Source organism: Artibeus jamaicensis, unplaced genomic scaffold, assembly GCF_021234435.1.
Source record: "Artibeus jamaicensis isolate MK-2021 breed Jamaican fruit bat unplaced genomic scaffold, CSHL_Jam_final contig_851, whole genome shotgun sequence".
In the NCBI taxonomy this organism is placed as follows: Eukaryota; Metazoa; Chordata; class Mammalia; order Chiroptera; family Phyllostomidae; genus Artibeus; species Artibeus jamaicensis.
In genome coordinates, this window is record NW_026521986.1 from 3,185,880 (window position 1) to 3,204,431 (window position 18,552).

The 18,552-nt window shown below is 36.9% G+C and overlaps 1 protein-coding gene across 2 annotated transcripts in view; it reads left to right on the forward strand.

Moving 5' to 3' along the window:
* MNAT1 (MNAT1 component of CDK activating kinase) overlaps positions 1 to 18,552 on the forward strand; it is a 178,700-nt gene that overhangs the window by 22,749 nt on the left and 137,399 nt on the right. The window contains exon 2 of one of the 2 annotated variants that reach the window (XM_037132404.2): positions 17,403 to 17,555. The exons of the other annotated variant lie outside the window; for it this stretch is intronic. Coding sequence (XP_036988299.1) covers positions 17,403 to 17,555 — 153 coding nt within the window. The remainder of the gene's footprint in view (positions 1 to 17,402; positions 17,556 to 18,552) is intronic. 2 annotated transcript variants of the gene reach the window in all.

Consider the following 18,552-nt stretch of genomic DNA (forward strand, 5'->3'; position numbering starts at 1 on the left):
TTGAAAATTCTTTCTTTATTTTTCCCTTGGGTTGCCTTAACATTTTCGTCAAAGATCAATTGACTAAGTGTGAGACTATTTATATGTATCTTTGCCAGTACACCTAAAGTGATTTAATTTTGCAGCTTTGTGGTAAGTCTTGAAATCAAGTAGTGCAAGACATCTAACTTTGTTTTTCATTTTAAAAATTGCTTTGGTTATTCTAAGTCCTTTGCCTATCTGTATAACTTTTAGAGTGAGTTTGTCAGTTTTAGTAAAAATGCCTGCTAGAGTATTGATTGGGATTGCTTTAAATTTGGGGAGAGTTTCCATCTTGATAATATTGAGTATTTCAGTCAATGAAGATGATAGATCTTTTAATTTATTTAAATCTTTAATTTCACTCAGTCAAGTTTTGTAGTTTCCGATGTAGGGGACTTAGTCAACTGCTATTTTATTTATTTATCTATTTAGTGAATCACTTTATTGTTGTTTAGTTACAGTTGTCTGCATTACCCCTTACTCCTCCCCCCAGCCCACTGTATTTCTTGGTTGTACTGTATATGGTCCTTAAAAAAAAGTTCACTTTCCAATCATTTGCTACTAGTATATAAAGACACAATTGATTTTCATTTATTAACTGTATCCTGCAATTTTGCTGAATTCATTTATTCTCATAGTTGGTTTGTAGATTACTTGGAATTTTCTATAAAGCAATCTTATTTATGAATAGGGCTGTTTTACTTCTGTTATTCCCATCTTAATTAATTAATTAATTAATTAGGCCTTAACACAGTGCTGGAACCTCTGGTAATGCTGGATAGAGTGGTGAAAATGGACATTCTTGCCTTTTTGTTGGTTTTGGGCGGATGAAATTCAGTCTTATGAAATGCAGTGTTTCACCATTAGATAGATGTGATACTGATTATATGTGTTTTCAAAGATGCCCTTTATCAATTTGAGGAAACTCTTTACTCTTCCTAGTTTGTTGAGAGTTATTTTTTTTTTAAGTCACAAACTGGTTTTGAATTCTGCCAGTGCCTTTTTTGGATCTATTGAAATAACTCTATGTTTCTTTTCTTTTATGCTGAGTGATTGATCTTTGAGTGGTACAAAACAAAACAAAAATTTTTTAAAAAAGTAGTACAAAATAAAACAAAATTGTGTTCCTGGCCTTAACCTGAATATGTCATGATATATCATTATTTTCATATATTGTTAAATTTAGTTTACAAATAGTTTGTTAAGGATCTTTGCTTGTATATTCTGTAATTTTTTTTTTTTTTGGCAATGACTTTGTTAGGTTTTAGTATTGAAATTACTCTGGCCTCATAAAACTAGTTGTGCTGTGTATTAGCTACCTATTTCTTTGTAACAAATTATTTAAAATTTGAAAAGCAAAAGCAATGTCTCACAGTGAGTTAGGGATTGAGTGGTGGCTTAGCTTGTAGGTTCTGGCTGAAGGTGTGCGTGGACTGGGCTGCAGTCATCTCCAGACCCTGCTGGGAAAAGATCAGCTTCCAGACTGACTTCCCGGAGCTGTAGTTACCTGAAGGCTCTACTGGGACTGGAGGATACAATTCTAAGGTTGCTCACATGGCTTTTGTAAGGGATTCCTTCTTGTTTGTTGGCTAGAAGCCTCATTTCTTTGCTGTATGTGCCTGTTCGATGTTGTCACAACATGGTAGCTTTCCTTCCCTAGAATGGTTGATTGGAGAGAGAGAGAAAGGTAGCAGCCATCATGTCTCATGAACTACTCTGGATGTCCGATACTGTCATTTCTGCCACTTGTTAGAGTTGTAACTACAGCTCACATTCAAGAGGGGTGGGGAATTAGGCTTCACCTTCTGATGAGAGAAGTATCAAAGAATTTGTGGACTTGTGTAAAAGGACATCAACCAAAAAATACCTGCCAGTGCATATCCAAATCCAAGAGGGCTCCCAATGATTCCTGCCTCCTGGTTTTCAAGCCCTTGTATAATTTCTTCCCAAATTGTATCAGTTGCCTGTGTGACAAAAAAAATATGGCAGAAGTGATGGTTTGTCATTTCCAAGATTAGGTCATAAAAAGACTCTGCGGCTTTCTCATGGACCACTTGCTGTCAGGAAGGACAGTTTCTGTATTGTAAGCAGCTGTTTGGAAAGGCCCTGTGATGAGTAGCTGAGGCCTCCAGGCAGCAGCCGAGTCGGTTCTCACTTTGGTTCTCCAGTTCAGTCCTGTCTTCAGGTGCCAGTCACGGCTCACATCTTGAAAACTAAGCTGCTACTGGATCCCTGACCCTCAGAAACTGTGTGAGATAAATGTTTATTGTTTTAAGCTTCCAGATTTGGGGGTATTTTGTTGTGCAATAATAATTAATATAATCACTTCATCTTAATTACAACAAAAGAGACACATTACCAGAACTTGTACACAATTACGCATTTTTAAAATGGTAATGGGGAGAGATTTCCATGTACCTATGTCAAATAAGCCATTGTCATTATGTAGAGAAATGTTTTTTGTTCAGGGGCGTATAAACTACTTTGAGAAGTAAAGGAATATAGGGGGAATCCAGTAATATGGAAATACTTATTTTGTAAACTTTGATAATGGTGTTTTTAGGGAGAACCTTGTAACTTTTTTATCACTGTCTAAGGTCTTGATTAAATGTTATAGCAATGCATGAAGTAGCAAAATTTTAAAGATTTTTATATATTGATTTTGGGGAGAGAGAAGGTGAGCAAGAGAGAGAGATTGATTTGTTGTTCCACTTATTTATGCATTCATTTGTCACTTGTTGTATGTGCCCTGACCAGGGATTGAACCTGCAACCTTAGTGTATCAGGACAATGCTCTGACCAACTGAGCTACCTGGCCAGGGCCACAAAATAGCAATTCGAGGAGCAAATTCTTTATAAAATGCTTTAGCTTATGTATGGATTTGTTTTTATATGTTATATAATAGTGTTTAATCTTATTTGGAGTTTATATTGTGAAATTGTATAAGGTAGAAATCATACATATTAAATGAAATGGTATGATCATATCAATTTGAAATAAGCACAAGTGGAGTCATAGCACACTCTTACCTTGCTTTTTCAGTTAGCAAGGGGTCTTGAATATTAGCATATGCCACTTTACCTCCTTTTTTAGCACTTAATATTTCTTTGTGTGGTTGTTTCTCCTATTGATGAAAATTTTAAAAATGAAATTTTTATTTTTTAAAATTATTGTTTAATAAAATACACCAGTAAATTCCCTGCAACATGTATAAAATATCCTGTGTCCTCACACACTTTTGCAACACTGGGGGTATCATAAAGGCTACTTTGGTTTTAATCCACTGTGATCAGTTACACCCATTGTGTTTCATATTTGTATTTAACGGGAAGTCTCCAATATAATTAATTGTAAGACTACAGACATAAGGGTTTTTTTCCCTTGAAATTTGTAATTTAAGGAAAACACAGGTTGAAGTTTCAGTTTAAAATCTTTTAACTTTCTGAGTAATAAAAATCTGAAAGAACATTTGGAAATAGACTTTTATGAAATAGCTTTTGTTTGTAAGCACTTTATCCACCTTTTCTTTCTGTAAGAGAGTCATATTACAATTAGTATGAGATCTATTCTTTGGGCAGCTGGAAAGCAGGACAAGGAAAAATCATTCTCTTCTTGTCCAGTAAAAAGTGCATTGTGTCCTCTAGTACCATACTTGGCCTTTTTTGAAAGGATAATGGATTCCATACAGGTGAGTCAGTCTTTTGTGTTCTTACCAGGTGCAGTACTGATTTTCCTGATGGCAGCCTAAGTGCTCTCATTTAGTAGTAGTTTTAGCAATTCTCTGCAAGAGCACAAAGGAAATAATCAGAGATTTTCACATTTTGTCTACAAGAAAATGAATTTCCTTTACTTTTTTGGCCATTGTACTTTTTCTTGCTAAATGCTTATGAACTGTGACTTCTCTGAAAATTGTATGTAATGTATGTAGCTTTTTTTGGCGTGGATTGTGTGACATGATCTACTTATCTAATTTGGAATGTGAAGCAAAATATATTGATTTGTAGTTATTTTTCCTGTTTGTAAACTGGATTAAGAGAGGATGAGATGGATTCCCTGTTACAGAAGGTTATCCATGTCCCAGAGTCTATGAATAGTCAAGTTCTGATGGACATTCAGGGTTACTAATCATTTGATACTCCCTTGGCCCTTCAATCACAATACTAAACTAAAATACATATGAGGTTTTAACTAAGGCAAGCATTTCAGAGTAATCTTAATGTAAGAACTCTTTGTACAGATTTGCAAGTGAAAGCTATAATCTACCTTCCCTTAGTAATTGGGGAAAAGAAAGTACCTACTACTTTAAGCTTTGAGATGATTTTTCTCAGGTTTGCAAGTTATTTATTTTTTAATCATTAGCACTAAGGTAGTAGCTTAAGCTGTCATAGCACTGTGAGCTTATTTTATGTTGACATTTAGTATTTCAAACAGTGGTAATAAAATTTTATTTAGATTATATTTTCTTTCTTGGTATTTCTTTTTAGGGTTATATTTTCCTTTTAAAGTTGCCATAGCTTCTTTCATTCAATAAATATTGAGTACTACAATGTGCCAAGCATATGCATAGTTATAGAATGATACTATTTTTTGTCTTGGTTATTAGGTTTCTTTGGTTATCAAATATAACTCTAATTAAAGGTTTTAAGTGTTGCTTTTCCTGCCTTAAATCTTGTTTTGTAAATAATAGTTTAAATGTTATAGTTTAGTTATTTAAGCTTCTTTTTGTATGGGTTGACAATTTTTGGCATATATAAATTAATGTCCTGGCCCCTAATCATGGGCTCAAACTGTCTAGATCTGTGAGTTGATAAATTCTGATTCTGGTACTTCATATGTTTCAACATTTGTTTTTTTTTTAAATCAGATATTTGTGTTTTCTTTTCCCCACATTTTATTGATTCTGTTTTCCCTCCACTTTCTATTACGTAAATCATCTGCTCTCATATCACATGGTAAATTGCTGCTTTCAATTTGAGTTAGTAACTTGAAGTTTATAGCATACCAGCTCGGAGACCATAATCTTCTCTTTTGTTAGAAATCTCATGCTTAATTCTCAGGAGGAAAAATTCTATAGAATTCTTGGATGTAATTACTATACTTTCTGGGCAAGTCTCATCTTAATGAGAAAATTTTTAGTTCTCTACTTCAGTACCTTATAATGGACTGTAATTGTTTTCAAATAGATTATTAAGAGAGGGAATGTTGGAAAGTATTTTAAGACTTTCTGTGGTAAAAGAATTTCACATTATGCCACTCTTTAAAAAACTCTTTAAGGTATTTTTGTGTGTGTGTGAGATTTATGTATACTTCACCAAATTGTGACTACCACTTAGCTAGAAATTTTTACTTATCTATGGTATTGCATATAAGCAAAATACATAAAAGTAAACATGTTCTTCTAGCCTCATTTGCAGTTCAGTTTATCGGTTGCTTTATAAAGACAACTTATTCTCTTGTACTGACTTTCTGAAGTCAAAAAGAACCTTTCTAGTACAAAGAATCATCTAGTACAATTTCTTGATTTTAGTGTGTGATAGATTTAAAAAAAATTTTGGTAAAGCTGTTCTGGCACTGAAACTTTGCAAATTCAGCTTGGCCCTCTCTTCCTTTTATTAATATAGTATTGTATTTCTTTTTTTCTAAATTGTATTTTTTTATTACCATTTAACCTTCTTATACCCTCTACCCCTGCAATCACCACACTATTGTCCATGTTCATGAGTCCTTGTTCCTTTTTCTCAATCTCTCAGTTAAACTAAATGAGTGAAGTTTAAAAAAAAATCTAGAGTTAATTTACCAAGTTCTCACTGGTGCTAATGAAAAGTAAGAAAACTGACCCCTCAGTTTCTTACTGAGGGTCAGATGAGCACAGTTATTTTTTATCATCATCTTTAATTGTCAATTTATAGATGAAATGGCACTGCTACATTGCTGATTAGTACTTTATTTTTTTGCGACTTGATAGCAGCTGCTATAGCCTGCTATAGCCTGTATCATTTTAAGTGAATGATTAAAGAGGAATGGCTTATTATTTTCCAGCATGTACATATAGGATGTTAACTTCTTAGAATTATGGACTTTATGTTGGAAGAGATCTCAGAGTGTCTATTCCATGTTCTTATTTTTTTTAGATGAATAAACTAGGATACAAAGTGATTGAGTGATCTAATCTCCCACAATTATAAAGCATTTTGTATGCTTGCCTCCATTGTGATTTAGTAAGGTTAGAGCCCTTAATGCTCTCTGACTTCAACTTTCGCTAGGTTAAATTCCATTTTATGAATGTGTTGTATTATTTGCTTTCCTGCTTAGTGTAAGTTATCAAGCAATGAAAACTCAGAATTTATGTGAGTGGCAATTGAGCACAATCATTCCTCTAACCCTATCATTACCTGTAATTTAGAATTACAGTGACCAGGAAGCAGTGTTAGTGTAAGCATAGTTTAATATATCCATATTAATCCACCCGGCAGAATATAACATTTTAACATACCTTTTAGATCCACAGTGATGGAAGAAAATGATTAAATAGCTTATTGTCAAAACAAAGAACTACTTTAGATATGGTCATTTAATAAACTATTTTGCTTCATATAAACTAGTTTTGCCTAAGCCCTAGAGATATAGTCACATGGATTTATCTTTCAGTGACAATTGTTTACTGTCTGGGTTTATGTTTAATGCAGGTGCTGTTGTTAGTTTAAGATTCTTGACTTAATGCCCAGCATGGAAAATGATTGGTTTTGCTAGCTATGCACAGTACTGTCTTTTAAGGTTCACTTTTTACTACAGTTAAACCTGACAATTGTTCTGTCTTTATAGTGTTATGAAAGAATTGTTAGTGGTATGATATATCTTGTGTATATGTGTAAAGTACTAAATATATGTAAGATGAAGTTTATGAGTACATGGTACTTACTGCAGTAATATGTTTCAAAAATAGAAAATAAACACATTAGATTTATACATTTAAATTGTACAGTATTGTTGTAGCCCTCTTCTTCTGGAGGATCTGTTGGTGTTCAGTATATTCTTCCTTTTTCCTTGTTTATGACTTTATGTTTCTGTCTGTAATACAGTGACAGATTGGTAAGGAAGCTATCTAGTCTGTTTATCAGGTAGTGAAGCTAATTTAATTGTCTTTTGACATATTATTTACTAGCTGTCAAATAGTCTAATAAATATATAAAGCTTATCACAAATGGTTACAAGTTAGTGGGTTATTTGATTTTAGAACCCGTACCTTTAGCTTCTTTTGTGTTGAATTAGTGTGTGAAAAGAATGTTAAGACATTAGAGTTGAATTGAAGAATGTGGGGAAGATTTGAGACAAAATTAGGAAGTAAATTGGAAGGATTTACTGATTATTTTGACTATGAAGGTAAGTCGGAGTAGTCTAAGATAATTCTTAGAGTTGGGATTTTAATGATTAAAGAATGGAGTTTTGACGTTTCAGTGAAATTCTTTTAGAAACAAGACAAGGCATGTTACAGGAAATAAACAAGCAAATAAACAAGCAAGTGGTAATAATAGCTGAAATGGTGGGTCTTGGAGTCTGAGTTGATTATGAAAGGTACCGCCATGACTAGGAGTGAGCTGTACCTAGGAGAACAAGGAAATAGGAGAGTGTTGGAGATCTGGTTGTGATCAAGGAGGGCAGCATAGGCAACGAGGGATTGAGAGCTGGGGTTTCAGAAGGATGTGGCCACAGTTTGGAATATGACGAAAACAGGCTGAGACTGTGTCCAGTGTTGCAGAAGCTAGTGGTGAGAAAGCTAAACAACAGACAATAAATGTTTTTAAGATGTAAAAAGTAGAGTATTCTTAAAATTAAGATTCATTGGAAAACAGAGGCATAACTGCAATAGCTTATTACTGATTGATTCTATTTACAGTTAAATTGAATATAAGGTCCTTCCTGCTAACCTAAGACATACTGTGTTGTGTTAAACATTTTGAACTATATTTGTCATATAACTATGATTTCAGCAGAGGTTGGATGATAACTTTCTTTTAAGTGTAGAATCTTTTATCTTAAATCCTTAAATTGCCTTTATGCAATTTAAAACCTGTGATCTTAGAATATATAAAATATTTATTTATATGTATATAAAATTTTTTTAAATCGATATATGCAAGTATAAATAAAACTCAGCATGATTTTTAAAAAACGAATTTCTTTTTTTTTTTAATTTATTTTTTATTGATTATGCCATTACATTTGCTCTATTCCCCCCTCCCTTCCCCTCCACCCTGCATACCCCTCCCCCACCATTTCCCCCTTTAGTTCATGAACATGTGTCTCAAATTCTTTAGATTCTGTATTTCCCCTACTATTCTTACCCTCCCCCCCTATCTATTTTCTATCTACTGTCTATACTACTTATTTTCTGTACCTTCTCCCCCCTTCCCCTCCTCCCACTCCCCTGTTGCTAACCCTCCCTGTGATCTTCATTTCTATGGTTCTGCTCCTGATCTAGCTATCCTCTTAGTTTGCTTTTGTTTTAGGTGTGGTTCTTAATAACTGTGAGTTTGCTGTCCTTTCACTGTTCATCTTTTTTATCTTCTTTTTCTTAGGTAAGTCCCTTTAACATTTCATATAGTAAGGGCTTGGTGATGATGAACTCCTTGAATTTGGTCTTATCTGAGAAGCACTTTATCTGTCCTTCCATTCTAAATGAAAGTTTTGCTGGGTAGAGCAATCTTGGTTGTAGATCTTTGGATTTCATGACTTGGAATACCTCTTTCCAGCCCCTTCTTGCCTGTAAGGTCTCTTTTGAGAAATCAGCTGACAGTCTGATGGGAACTCCTTTGTAGGTGACTGTCCCCTTAGCTCTTGCTGCTTCTAGGATTCTCTCCTTCATTTTAATCTTGGCTAATGTAATTATGATGTGCCTTGGTGTGTTCCTTCCCGGGTCCAACTTCCTCGGGACTCTCCGAGCTTCCTGGATCTCTCGGAAGTCTATTTCCTTTGCCATCTTGGGGAAATTCTCCTTTATTATTTGTTCAAATAATTTTTCAACTGGTGGTTGTGCCTTTCCCCCCTTCTGGTACCCCTATAATTCGGATGTTGGAACGTTTAAAGATGTCCTGGAGGTTCCCAAGCCTCTCCTCATTTTTCTGAATTCTTACTTCTTCATTCCTTTCTGCTTGATCATCTTTTTCTTCTGTCTGGTCCTCTCCCTTGATTTGAGTCCCAATTTTCTTTCCATCACTATTGGTATCTTTTGTATCAGCATTCATTTCAATTAATTTAGCTTCCATATGTTTCTCTAATTTGTGACTAAAATCCACCAGTTCTGTAAGGATCTTTATAACCAGTGTTTTGAACTGTGCATCTGAAAGACTGGCTATTTCTTCATCACTTAGGTCTATCGGTTCTGGGGCTCTGAGTTGTTCTAGAGCCATTTTTGGTTTATTCGTGCTGTTTAGTGAGCAGAGCGAAGCCTTAGTTGTTTACCAGGACGGGGCGACCCAGGTCGCTGGTTTGTGACGCTGTGTGTGGGGGCGGGGTCAGAGAGGGATTAATGGCGTTCCTCTCCGCTAGCCCAGCGCATCCAGTCACTCAAACGCCTCGGGCTTGCTTATCCGATCCCAATTTTGCGAGCCTGCTGCACCGCGCGGGTTTCCCTTCTCACTGGTTTCTCCGCACGTAAATGCGCGCGACCGACCGACCCACCGTGCCTATTCCCTGTGCGCTCCGGCAGCCAGCTGGCTGGCGATCAGCCCTCGGTTGCCTGCGCGCCCCGCGCACCGCCCCGGGAATTTTTTCTTGCTAACCTGCTCTGCTTCTGGCCTCGCTCCTCGTACCGGTCCAGCCGAGTATCTAGTTGTCCTTTGGACTCCGTATTGTCGATTTTCCGTGTGGCTTGGTTGTGACTGCTGTTAAAAATAGTTGTTCTTAGATTTGGTTGTGCACAGAGGCGAGGTGGACCCTCCACCTACTTCTCCATCTTGGCGGAAGTCCTAAAAAACGAATTTCTTAACTTTGCAATAGTTTTCTTGCTGATGACCTAACATGACGGCTCAGTCAGTGTGAAAGGATGGCATCTGTTAAATAGAAACTGCCAGTGTGGCCAGTGTGGCTGAGTTGGTGGGAGTGTTGTTTCATGAACCGATGGTTGCAGGTTTGATTCCCAGTCAGGCACATGCCTAGTTTGCGGGTTCCATCCTTGGTGAGGCGCGTGTGAGAAGGGGACCGCCTGATGATTCTCTCTCATATTGTTTCCCTCCTTCCCTCCCTCTCTCTCTAAAAGCAATGAGAAAATATCCTCAGGTGAGGATAAAAAAATTAAAAATATATAAATACAAACTATTCCCTCCCCTTGTTTTTAGATACCAATCATGATTTTCAAAAATTTTTTGAGAGGTTTTCACATATATGACAAATAATAAATCAACAGATAGTTAATACCATTCATTATATGACTAAGGTTTCATTTTTGGAAGGTTTATTAATATAGTTTAATAATTTAATTATTAAACACCAAATGTATTGTGGGTACTTGTTAGAACTTCAAACATATTACATTTGAAATTTGAAACAATAAAAAAATGAGAGAATAAATGTTCTCTAAGAAATAGGAAATGTTTTCAGAGAATATGGAGTAAGTGTGGGGAATTACAGTTCAATAATAAAAACTAATGTTTGTACCTAAATCAAATTTGAGAGTTTCTGTTTTAATAAGTAGTTAAGGTTTGGGTTCAGAGATCTGTTTCCCTTATAGTAAACATTTTTAATATAGGAACAGATCAGGGAAATAGTTTCCATATGCTTCTTGAGGTGTTAACAATGCACTTTTGGATTGGGAATGCAATATAAACCTGAACTACATTCTGAAAGGTGAGCGGAGGAGCATTTCAGTGTAATATGTACAAGAAACCCTTGTGCTTTGTGGATTTGTGACTTATGGTTTTGTGAGTTTTTGGTACATGCAAATTACTCCCCCACAAACCTGGAGTCTAACACACCTTGTTCTGTCTGGCCAGCTTACAGCCTTAGTCTGGTCCAATATTTCTTTTTACTATAGTTCATCCCTCTGGGATTTTTCTTGGAAACCATTACTATTGGGAGAATTGAGGCCAGTTTTGGGGCCTAGTCTAAGGGACTTAAGATACATAAAACAAAGAGGATGGCTGGGGGATGGAAAAAAATAATCCAAGTGGCAGTTATATCTGCCAGACCCTTTGGGTCTGCTAGTGATTTTAGAGACAAGAACAGTTCAGTTTTTGAATTATAGCTAGTTTGATTTCTGTTTGAGGTTGAGTATATAGTAGTATTATTTTCCTGATTTATTAAGAACTCCAGAATAGATCCATTTAAAAAATAGAATGGTTATACATAATGGTATTTATACTTTTTTAAAGATTTTATTTATTCATCTTTAGAGGGGAAGGGAAGGAGAGAGGGAGAGAAATAACAATGTATGGTTGCCTCTCCTGCGTCCCCTGCTGGGACCTGGCCTGCGACCCAGGCATGTGTCCTGACTGGGAATCGAACCGCGATGTTTGGTTTGCAGGCCTGCGCTCTATCTGAGCGCACCACTGAGCTACACCATCCAGGGCCATAATGGTATTTATAATTTTGAAGAGTTGCTTGTTTAATAACTTATTCTTGGTTGACTTTTAAAAGTCTTGGTTGACCTAAATTTTGGGGGGGGGATGGGGTCTGTGTAAATGATGTGTCCCACAGAAACACAAGGAAAATTTTTAATGGATTTTAGAGTTAAATCTCTGAACAGTATTTTTTTATAGTATCAGTATTTTTAACAGTATCTCTGAACAGGTTTTATAACCTTTCTTTTAGGATGACAACAAAATCTTTCAAATAGAGGTAGGGCAAGAGGAGGATTAGAATAACCTAGGAATGTTTTTAAAAAGTACTCCTCCTCCTATAGAAATGCTTACTGTGTCTTAGGCATAATACTGAATGTTCTTTATTCATTATCTCATTTAATCTTTATAATAACTTTAATTGGTAGGTACTGTTAATATCCTCTTTTTATAGATGTGGGAATTGAGGCTGAGAGACTTTGAATAACTTGCCTAAGGTAACAAAACTAGTAAATGGCTCAGCCTGTATTCAGCATTGTCTAATTGATGGCAAATCTCTGCTTCTAAATCACTATGCTATAATTCACTTCCTACAAACCCTTTTTGTCTTTCTCCTCTGTATCAAATGGGGATGATGGCACGGGCATGTGCATTTTCAAAAAGTTACCCTAGTCTCCAAGGTTATAATGTTGAGTTTATATTTCAAATTATATTTGCATAAAACATATATGAAACATGTAGATAGCTTAATAAATAATAACAGTAACTCAAACACCTGTACTTACCACCTATATTAATAGGATATTACTGATAACTTTGAAGCTTCCATCCTTTATCATTTCTTCCCTAGGCATGACTACTACCCTGAATTTTGTGTTAGTCATTCTTTCTTTTCCTCTATAGATTTGCCACATATTACTGGATCTCCTAGCAGTTTAGTTTTGAATTTTATGTGTGTGTATTATATGTGTGTTCTTTTTAAAAAGATATTTTAAGTGTACAGTTTAGTAGTGTTAAGTGTATTTACATTGTTGTGCAAGAGATCTGTAGAACTTTCTTATCTTGCAGAACTGAAACTCTGTACCCATGATCAGCCACTTCCACTCTCCTGACCCCCAGCCCCTTGATGTCTACCTTTCTATTTTCTGATTTAGACTACTTTAGATCATATAAGTGGGCTCATACAGTAATTGTCCTTTAGTGACTGGCTTATTTCACTTAGCATAATGTCCTCAAGATTCTCCCATTTTGTTGAATGTGGCAGGATTTCTTCTTTTTTTAAGGCCGAATTTCATTGGGTGTAAATGCCACATTTTGTTTGTCCATTCAACCATTGATGGACATTCAAGTTGTTTCTGTATTTTAGCTATTGCGAATAATGTTTCAGTGAACGTGGGGAGTGTAGATATCTTTTCGAGATCCTGATATTAGTTCTTTTGGATATATACCTAGAGTGTGATTGCTAGCTCATATGGTAAACAGGAACTTCCGCACTGTTTTCCATAGTGACTTCACCATTTGACATTCCCACAATTAGTGTACAAGAGTTCCAATTTATATATGTGTTTTTTTTCAACTTTGTTCATTCAACATTGTGTTTTTGAGTTACAGTTCTGAGATTTATTCATGCTGATGCATATAGTTGTAATTTTTTCATTTTTAGTGCTATATAACATTTTACTGCCTGACAATATTGCATTTTATTTATTCATCCTACTGTTAACGGACATATGGGTTCCAAATTTGTTTTTGCTATAGGAAATACATCCATAACATTCTTGTACATGTCTCCTGGCGCACATGGGTTAGAGTAGAATTGTTTGGTCGCAAGGCTTGTGCATGTCTCCAAAGAGGCTGCACAGTCTACATTCCAATCAGCACTGTGTATATGCAGTTTTCTACATCTTTGTCAACTTTTGGTATTGTCAGATTTTAAAATTAAAAAAAATTTCACATGTCATATGGTAATTTACTATGGTTATGTATTTCTTTGAATGTTCGTCATTTCATGCTTCTTGGTAGTTTCTAGTTCCTCTTCTGTTAATGACTCTGTAAGCTGAGAATCTGACCACTTTTCATGCTGTCTTACCTGCGTTCACCTTGGTTTGAGTACCTTTATTTATAGTAATAGCCCACGATTTAGTTTACTTGATTTGCCCATGCCCCTGTAGTCTGCTTTCCACACAACAGCCAGAGTGATTCTTTTTTTCCTTTTTATTAAATTTATTGGGTGACACTGGTTAATAAAATTATACAGGTTTCAGATACATGATTCCACAGTACATCATCTGTGCACTGCACTGTTTGTTCACCGCGCCCAGCCAAGTCTCCCGTCACCATGTCTTCCCTGGACCCCCCTCCACCTCCCCCCACACCCTGTTCCCTCTGGCAGTCACCACACTACTGTCTGTGTTCATGAGTTTTTCTTCGTTTATTTTTTGAAAAAAATTATTTTAATTGTTGTTCAAGTCTCTTTTTTTCTTTTGGCTCAATCCCTCTTCCCTTCCCACCTCGCTCTGCCACCCACTGCTGTCAGCATGCTCTGAGTCTATTTTTTTTTAATCCTCACTAGAGGATATGTTTTTTATTGATTTTAGTGAGAGAAGAAGGGAGAGGGAGAGTGAGAGGAGAGAGATGGAGAGAGAGAGAGAAATAAAGAATAAGAGTAAGTGAAAAAGGAAGATTGATGTGAGAGAGAAGCATCCCTCATTTGTCTCCCATATGCACCCCAAATGGGAATTGAACCCACAGCCTAGGTATGTGCCCTGATCAGGGATGGAACCTGCAGTCTTTTGATGTATAGGATGTTGATCCAACCAACTGAGCCACTGTGCTATGGGTTAGATATTTTAAGCTGTTAGGAATTTAATACAGGCAATTGCAGACTTATAAACCTGCTTAGAAGGACTAGAGCAGTGAGGGAAAATAAACTGCCACATCCAGAAAGTCAGGAAGATTAAGAATTGTTGAAAAACTGCTGCTGCTGCTGTCAGTATTTTTTATCATTGAGGTTGGTGATTCACAGAATGCCTACAAGCTGTGAAGGAAACCTCATATGTCATCTGCTTATGCCCACAACATGCCTGGCTGTTGCTGCTGAAGGAGCAATAATGTTTCTGCTGCCCTTTAGTTTAACAGATCTTTGCAGATGTTTATCAAGAGGTAGAATCAAAACTGGAGTCTTGCTGCCAGGGACTTTGGAAAATGTAGTTCCCAGATTTCCCAGAGTCCCTGGGAAAGCAATCTACCATAGTTAACTGTGAGAGAAGATAACAGGGTCGCCAACTGTAGATTGGGTTTGGTAAAGAAGGCATCTCTAAAGAGGAGATAGCTCTTGGATGTGATGTTCTAAAAGGCAGAGAGGTCAGTTTCTAACACGAATTGTGTCTGTTTCATGGCACAAGTAGAGGACAACCTTAGGTAGGAATAGGGACAATTTTTCAGTAAGAGTCTTTCTGAACAGATGACATTTGGTTTGACACTCGACATACAAGAAGAGACAGCTATAGGAAGATTGGGAAGAAGGGAGTTTCTGGTAGAGAAGATGTTTCAGTACAGTTGTCCTGAAACTTGAATGACCTTGACGTGTTGGAAGGACAGAAAGAACACAGGGGTATGTTGATTGATAGGACATGTAGCTGAAGAGTTAGGTAGGGGTCAGGTCATTTAGTGTCTTCAAGGATCTTGTAACACATTTGGATTGTATGCTATTTAATATGAGACACCATCGGGCCATGAACAAGGAAGCAAAATGAGCTAATTACTGATTTAAAGACATTGTTCTGGCTGTTCTGAAAGAACAAATTTGTGGGGAAGGAGGCGAGAGAGGGTTGAGGGAGATAGTGAAAGCAAGGGGAGCAATTGGGAGGCTTTAGCAGTACTTCAGATCATGAGTGATAGCGGCTTATAACAGTGGAAATGGCCAGAAGTGGATGTATTTTAGCAAGTATTTTAGATGTGATGTTAGTGGTCTTGATCTAAATTAGATGTGAGGAATTAGGAAGAGAGAGATCGAGGACCTTTAGATTTTTTGGTTGAGCAGACTTGGTGAGTGGCAGTGACATTTACTGGAATAGGAGTACTTGACAAAGGGATTGAGCATTCAGTTTGGACTTGGTATGTCTGAGATAAGCCAAAACATTTGAGTGGAACTGTTGATTAGGTAGGTGAGTTGGAATCTGGAGCTCAGGAATGAGATCAAGTCTATAGTCTAGTTCTGAGAATTGTATTTAAAGCTGTTTATACTAAATGTGATTAGTTGTGGAGGGAGAAGAATGCCCAGGACATAACTGTAGGCACTTCAACTTTCAGATGTCTTACAGAGGAGAAGGAGCCAGCAGAAGAAATGGAAAAAGAGTAGGTAAAAGATGATCGTCTGCCCTCATGCAGTTTATATTTTAGTGGAGGTTACAGAAAATTAACACATAAAGAAAGAATTTCAGGCAATGCTAAGAAAAGAATTTCATGTGGCCCTAACCTATATGGAGTTGGGCAAGATTACAACTGGATGACTATATACCAAAGCATGTAAACATTTAGAAGTTATGAATCAGCCCTGGCTGGTATGGTTCAGTTGGTTGGAGTATCATCCTGTAAAACAAAATATCACCGTGTGTTCGATTATTGTTCAGGGCACGGTAGCCAGTTTGGTCCCTGGTTGGGGTAGGTACCAGAGGCAAACCGATTGATGTTTCTGTCTTCTCTCTTTCCCTCCCTCCCCTCCCTTCCCCTCTAAAATCAGTAAGCATGTTATCAGGTGAGGATCAGAAACAAATTATAAATTAAGGTACATTTCTGGCACAGCCTTGGTTTCCATTCTGCATCCTGAGTTCCCTGTTGCCTGCATTCTCAAGAACCAAGGGCTAGAGGAGCTGCTCTCTTCTCCAGCCAGCCTTTCCACTTGCTAGTCTGATTAATAGCGTGAATATGTTGGGGTAGGACAGGGATGATTGGGCGGTACCTGGATCTATCTAAAACCGCATGGGAGCTGATCCTGTCAAATCCCCAGAAATCTGGTACAAAGAAGTCAACCTCTCCAGCTCCTTGCTTTTCCAACTCAAGACCTCTAAGCTCTTCCCCATGTTGAACAACTTAAGAAGAGAGGATGCACGTATCTGGGAAACCTGTGTAGGCGATCACTCTGGTGGATTTGAGGTAGCCAGTTTTGACTGGTTAAAGTTTTTATAAGTAACCACTCTTTCTAGGACTTCTTGGGCAGAGGTGGTGGCAATTTTCTCATGTCTTGGCATGACATATGGGAGCCCCCTCAGTTTTTCACCCTCTGGCTTGGGGGGTTCTCCTTCAACAAGCAGTTCTCTCCTATAATTCCTACTTGCTTAATTGCTTACTGAACTTTAAAAAAAAATTTCTTACAAGGCTGAAAGGGAAAGAAAGTCTTGGTCTTAGTGATTGACTTAAGCAGTGCTCTCTAAGGAATAAACCCCTGGCCAAGGCTTTTCTTGCCTGGGTCTTATGGGTGATGCTGGACTGAGAATGGAGGTGACCATGAGCCAGCCTTTTACACGCCTCTTTGACTTCTCCCTGTCCTGCTCCTTCTGAATCCTCCTAGTCCTCAACTCTGTTTAATTTGGAAAACCAACTTGCTGTTGCTTGGAATACCTATGTGTGAAAAGTAACCTCTGAATGAAAACGAACATTTTCCAAACATTTTTGGTAAGACTTTAAGTAGCAATGACTAATTTTCCACCCCCAAAAGCCTGCCCAAACACACACGCACAAAAACCCGAACATGGAAAGACAAACTACATACAGATTTGTTACACACTCGAATACTAGCTTAACAGTTATATTATACTTTTCTCTGACAGGTGTGAAAGTTGTGTGGATTTACTGTTTGTGAGAGGAGCTGGAAACTGTCCTGAGTGTGGCACTCCACTTAGGAAGAGCAACTTCAGGGTACAGCTCTTCGAAGATCCTGCTGTTGACAAAGAGGTCGAGATTCGGAAAAAAGTGCTAAAGATGTAGGTAGTATTACTGCTTAAATGATTCATTCCACAGAGGACTTAAGTAATTGTTTTCATAATTGATATCATTACTTGAGGATTGTAACGTGGACAGTTTGGCAAGTGAATAAGGAAGTATAAATTCATCTATGTATTTGTTCAACAAACACAAGTTCTTAGAGAACTCAGAAATATTAATTATCTAAACTTTGTTAGAAAAGAGTAAATCCTCTTGATCGATGGCTTCATAATTCATTTATTTGCTACTTTTGCATTAATTTAGTTAAATATATACTGAGTACCTGCTATGAGTAAGTACTGCATTATACATATTAGGCACTAAGTATGAAATGAGTGAAATAGCTATGAACCTTGTCCTCAAAGGCTTTTACAGTGTGGTATCATAGGATAACACAGAGGTAGACGGTATAAAACAGGCAAACAAAACTGTATGGGATTCTGGATTGAGAAAAATGCTGTGAAGGTAGTGACTGCATGTCGGTGTGAGACAGATGTCAGGTAAGGCCTGAGGAGGTAACGTTTAAGTTGAGATTTGAAAGCTCTTAGAGAAAATCATGTGTTAGCTATTATTTATTTTGATAAATATCTGTAGGTACGTGTACATATGTGTGCATGTATATTCTTTTCAGTTTATAATTTAGATTTTTACCCCGTGTTAATAGATTTGGGTTTCATTTCATTTGTCTTCTCTCTGTAAGCTACCTTATTGTTTTTGAAATTTGAAGAATTAATGTATATATCTGATTTATTTGTGTTTTATTTATTTATTTATTTTGCTGGTTGCATTTCGGCCCTGGGCACTAGTGTTTGAGCAGCGCGCCCCCTCCCCCCCCAGACGCTAGGTGTCTGAGCAGGGTTACTTTGTCGGTGCCCCACGCTGCTCCTCTGCTATCTGGGGTACTTCTAGGAGGGAGTCTCTCCTAGATTCTTGTCTTTTGTCATTAATGGCTGTGGTTTTCAAATTCTTCACAGGTATATTACAGTATTTACAGAT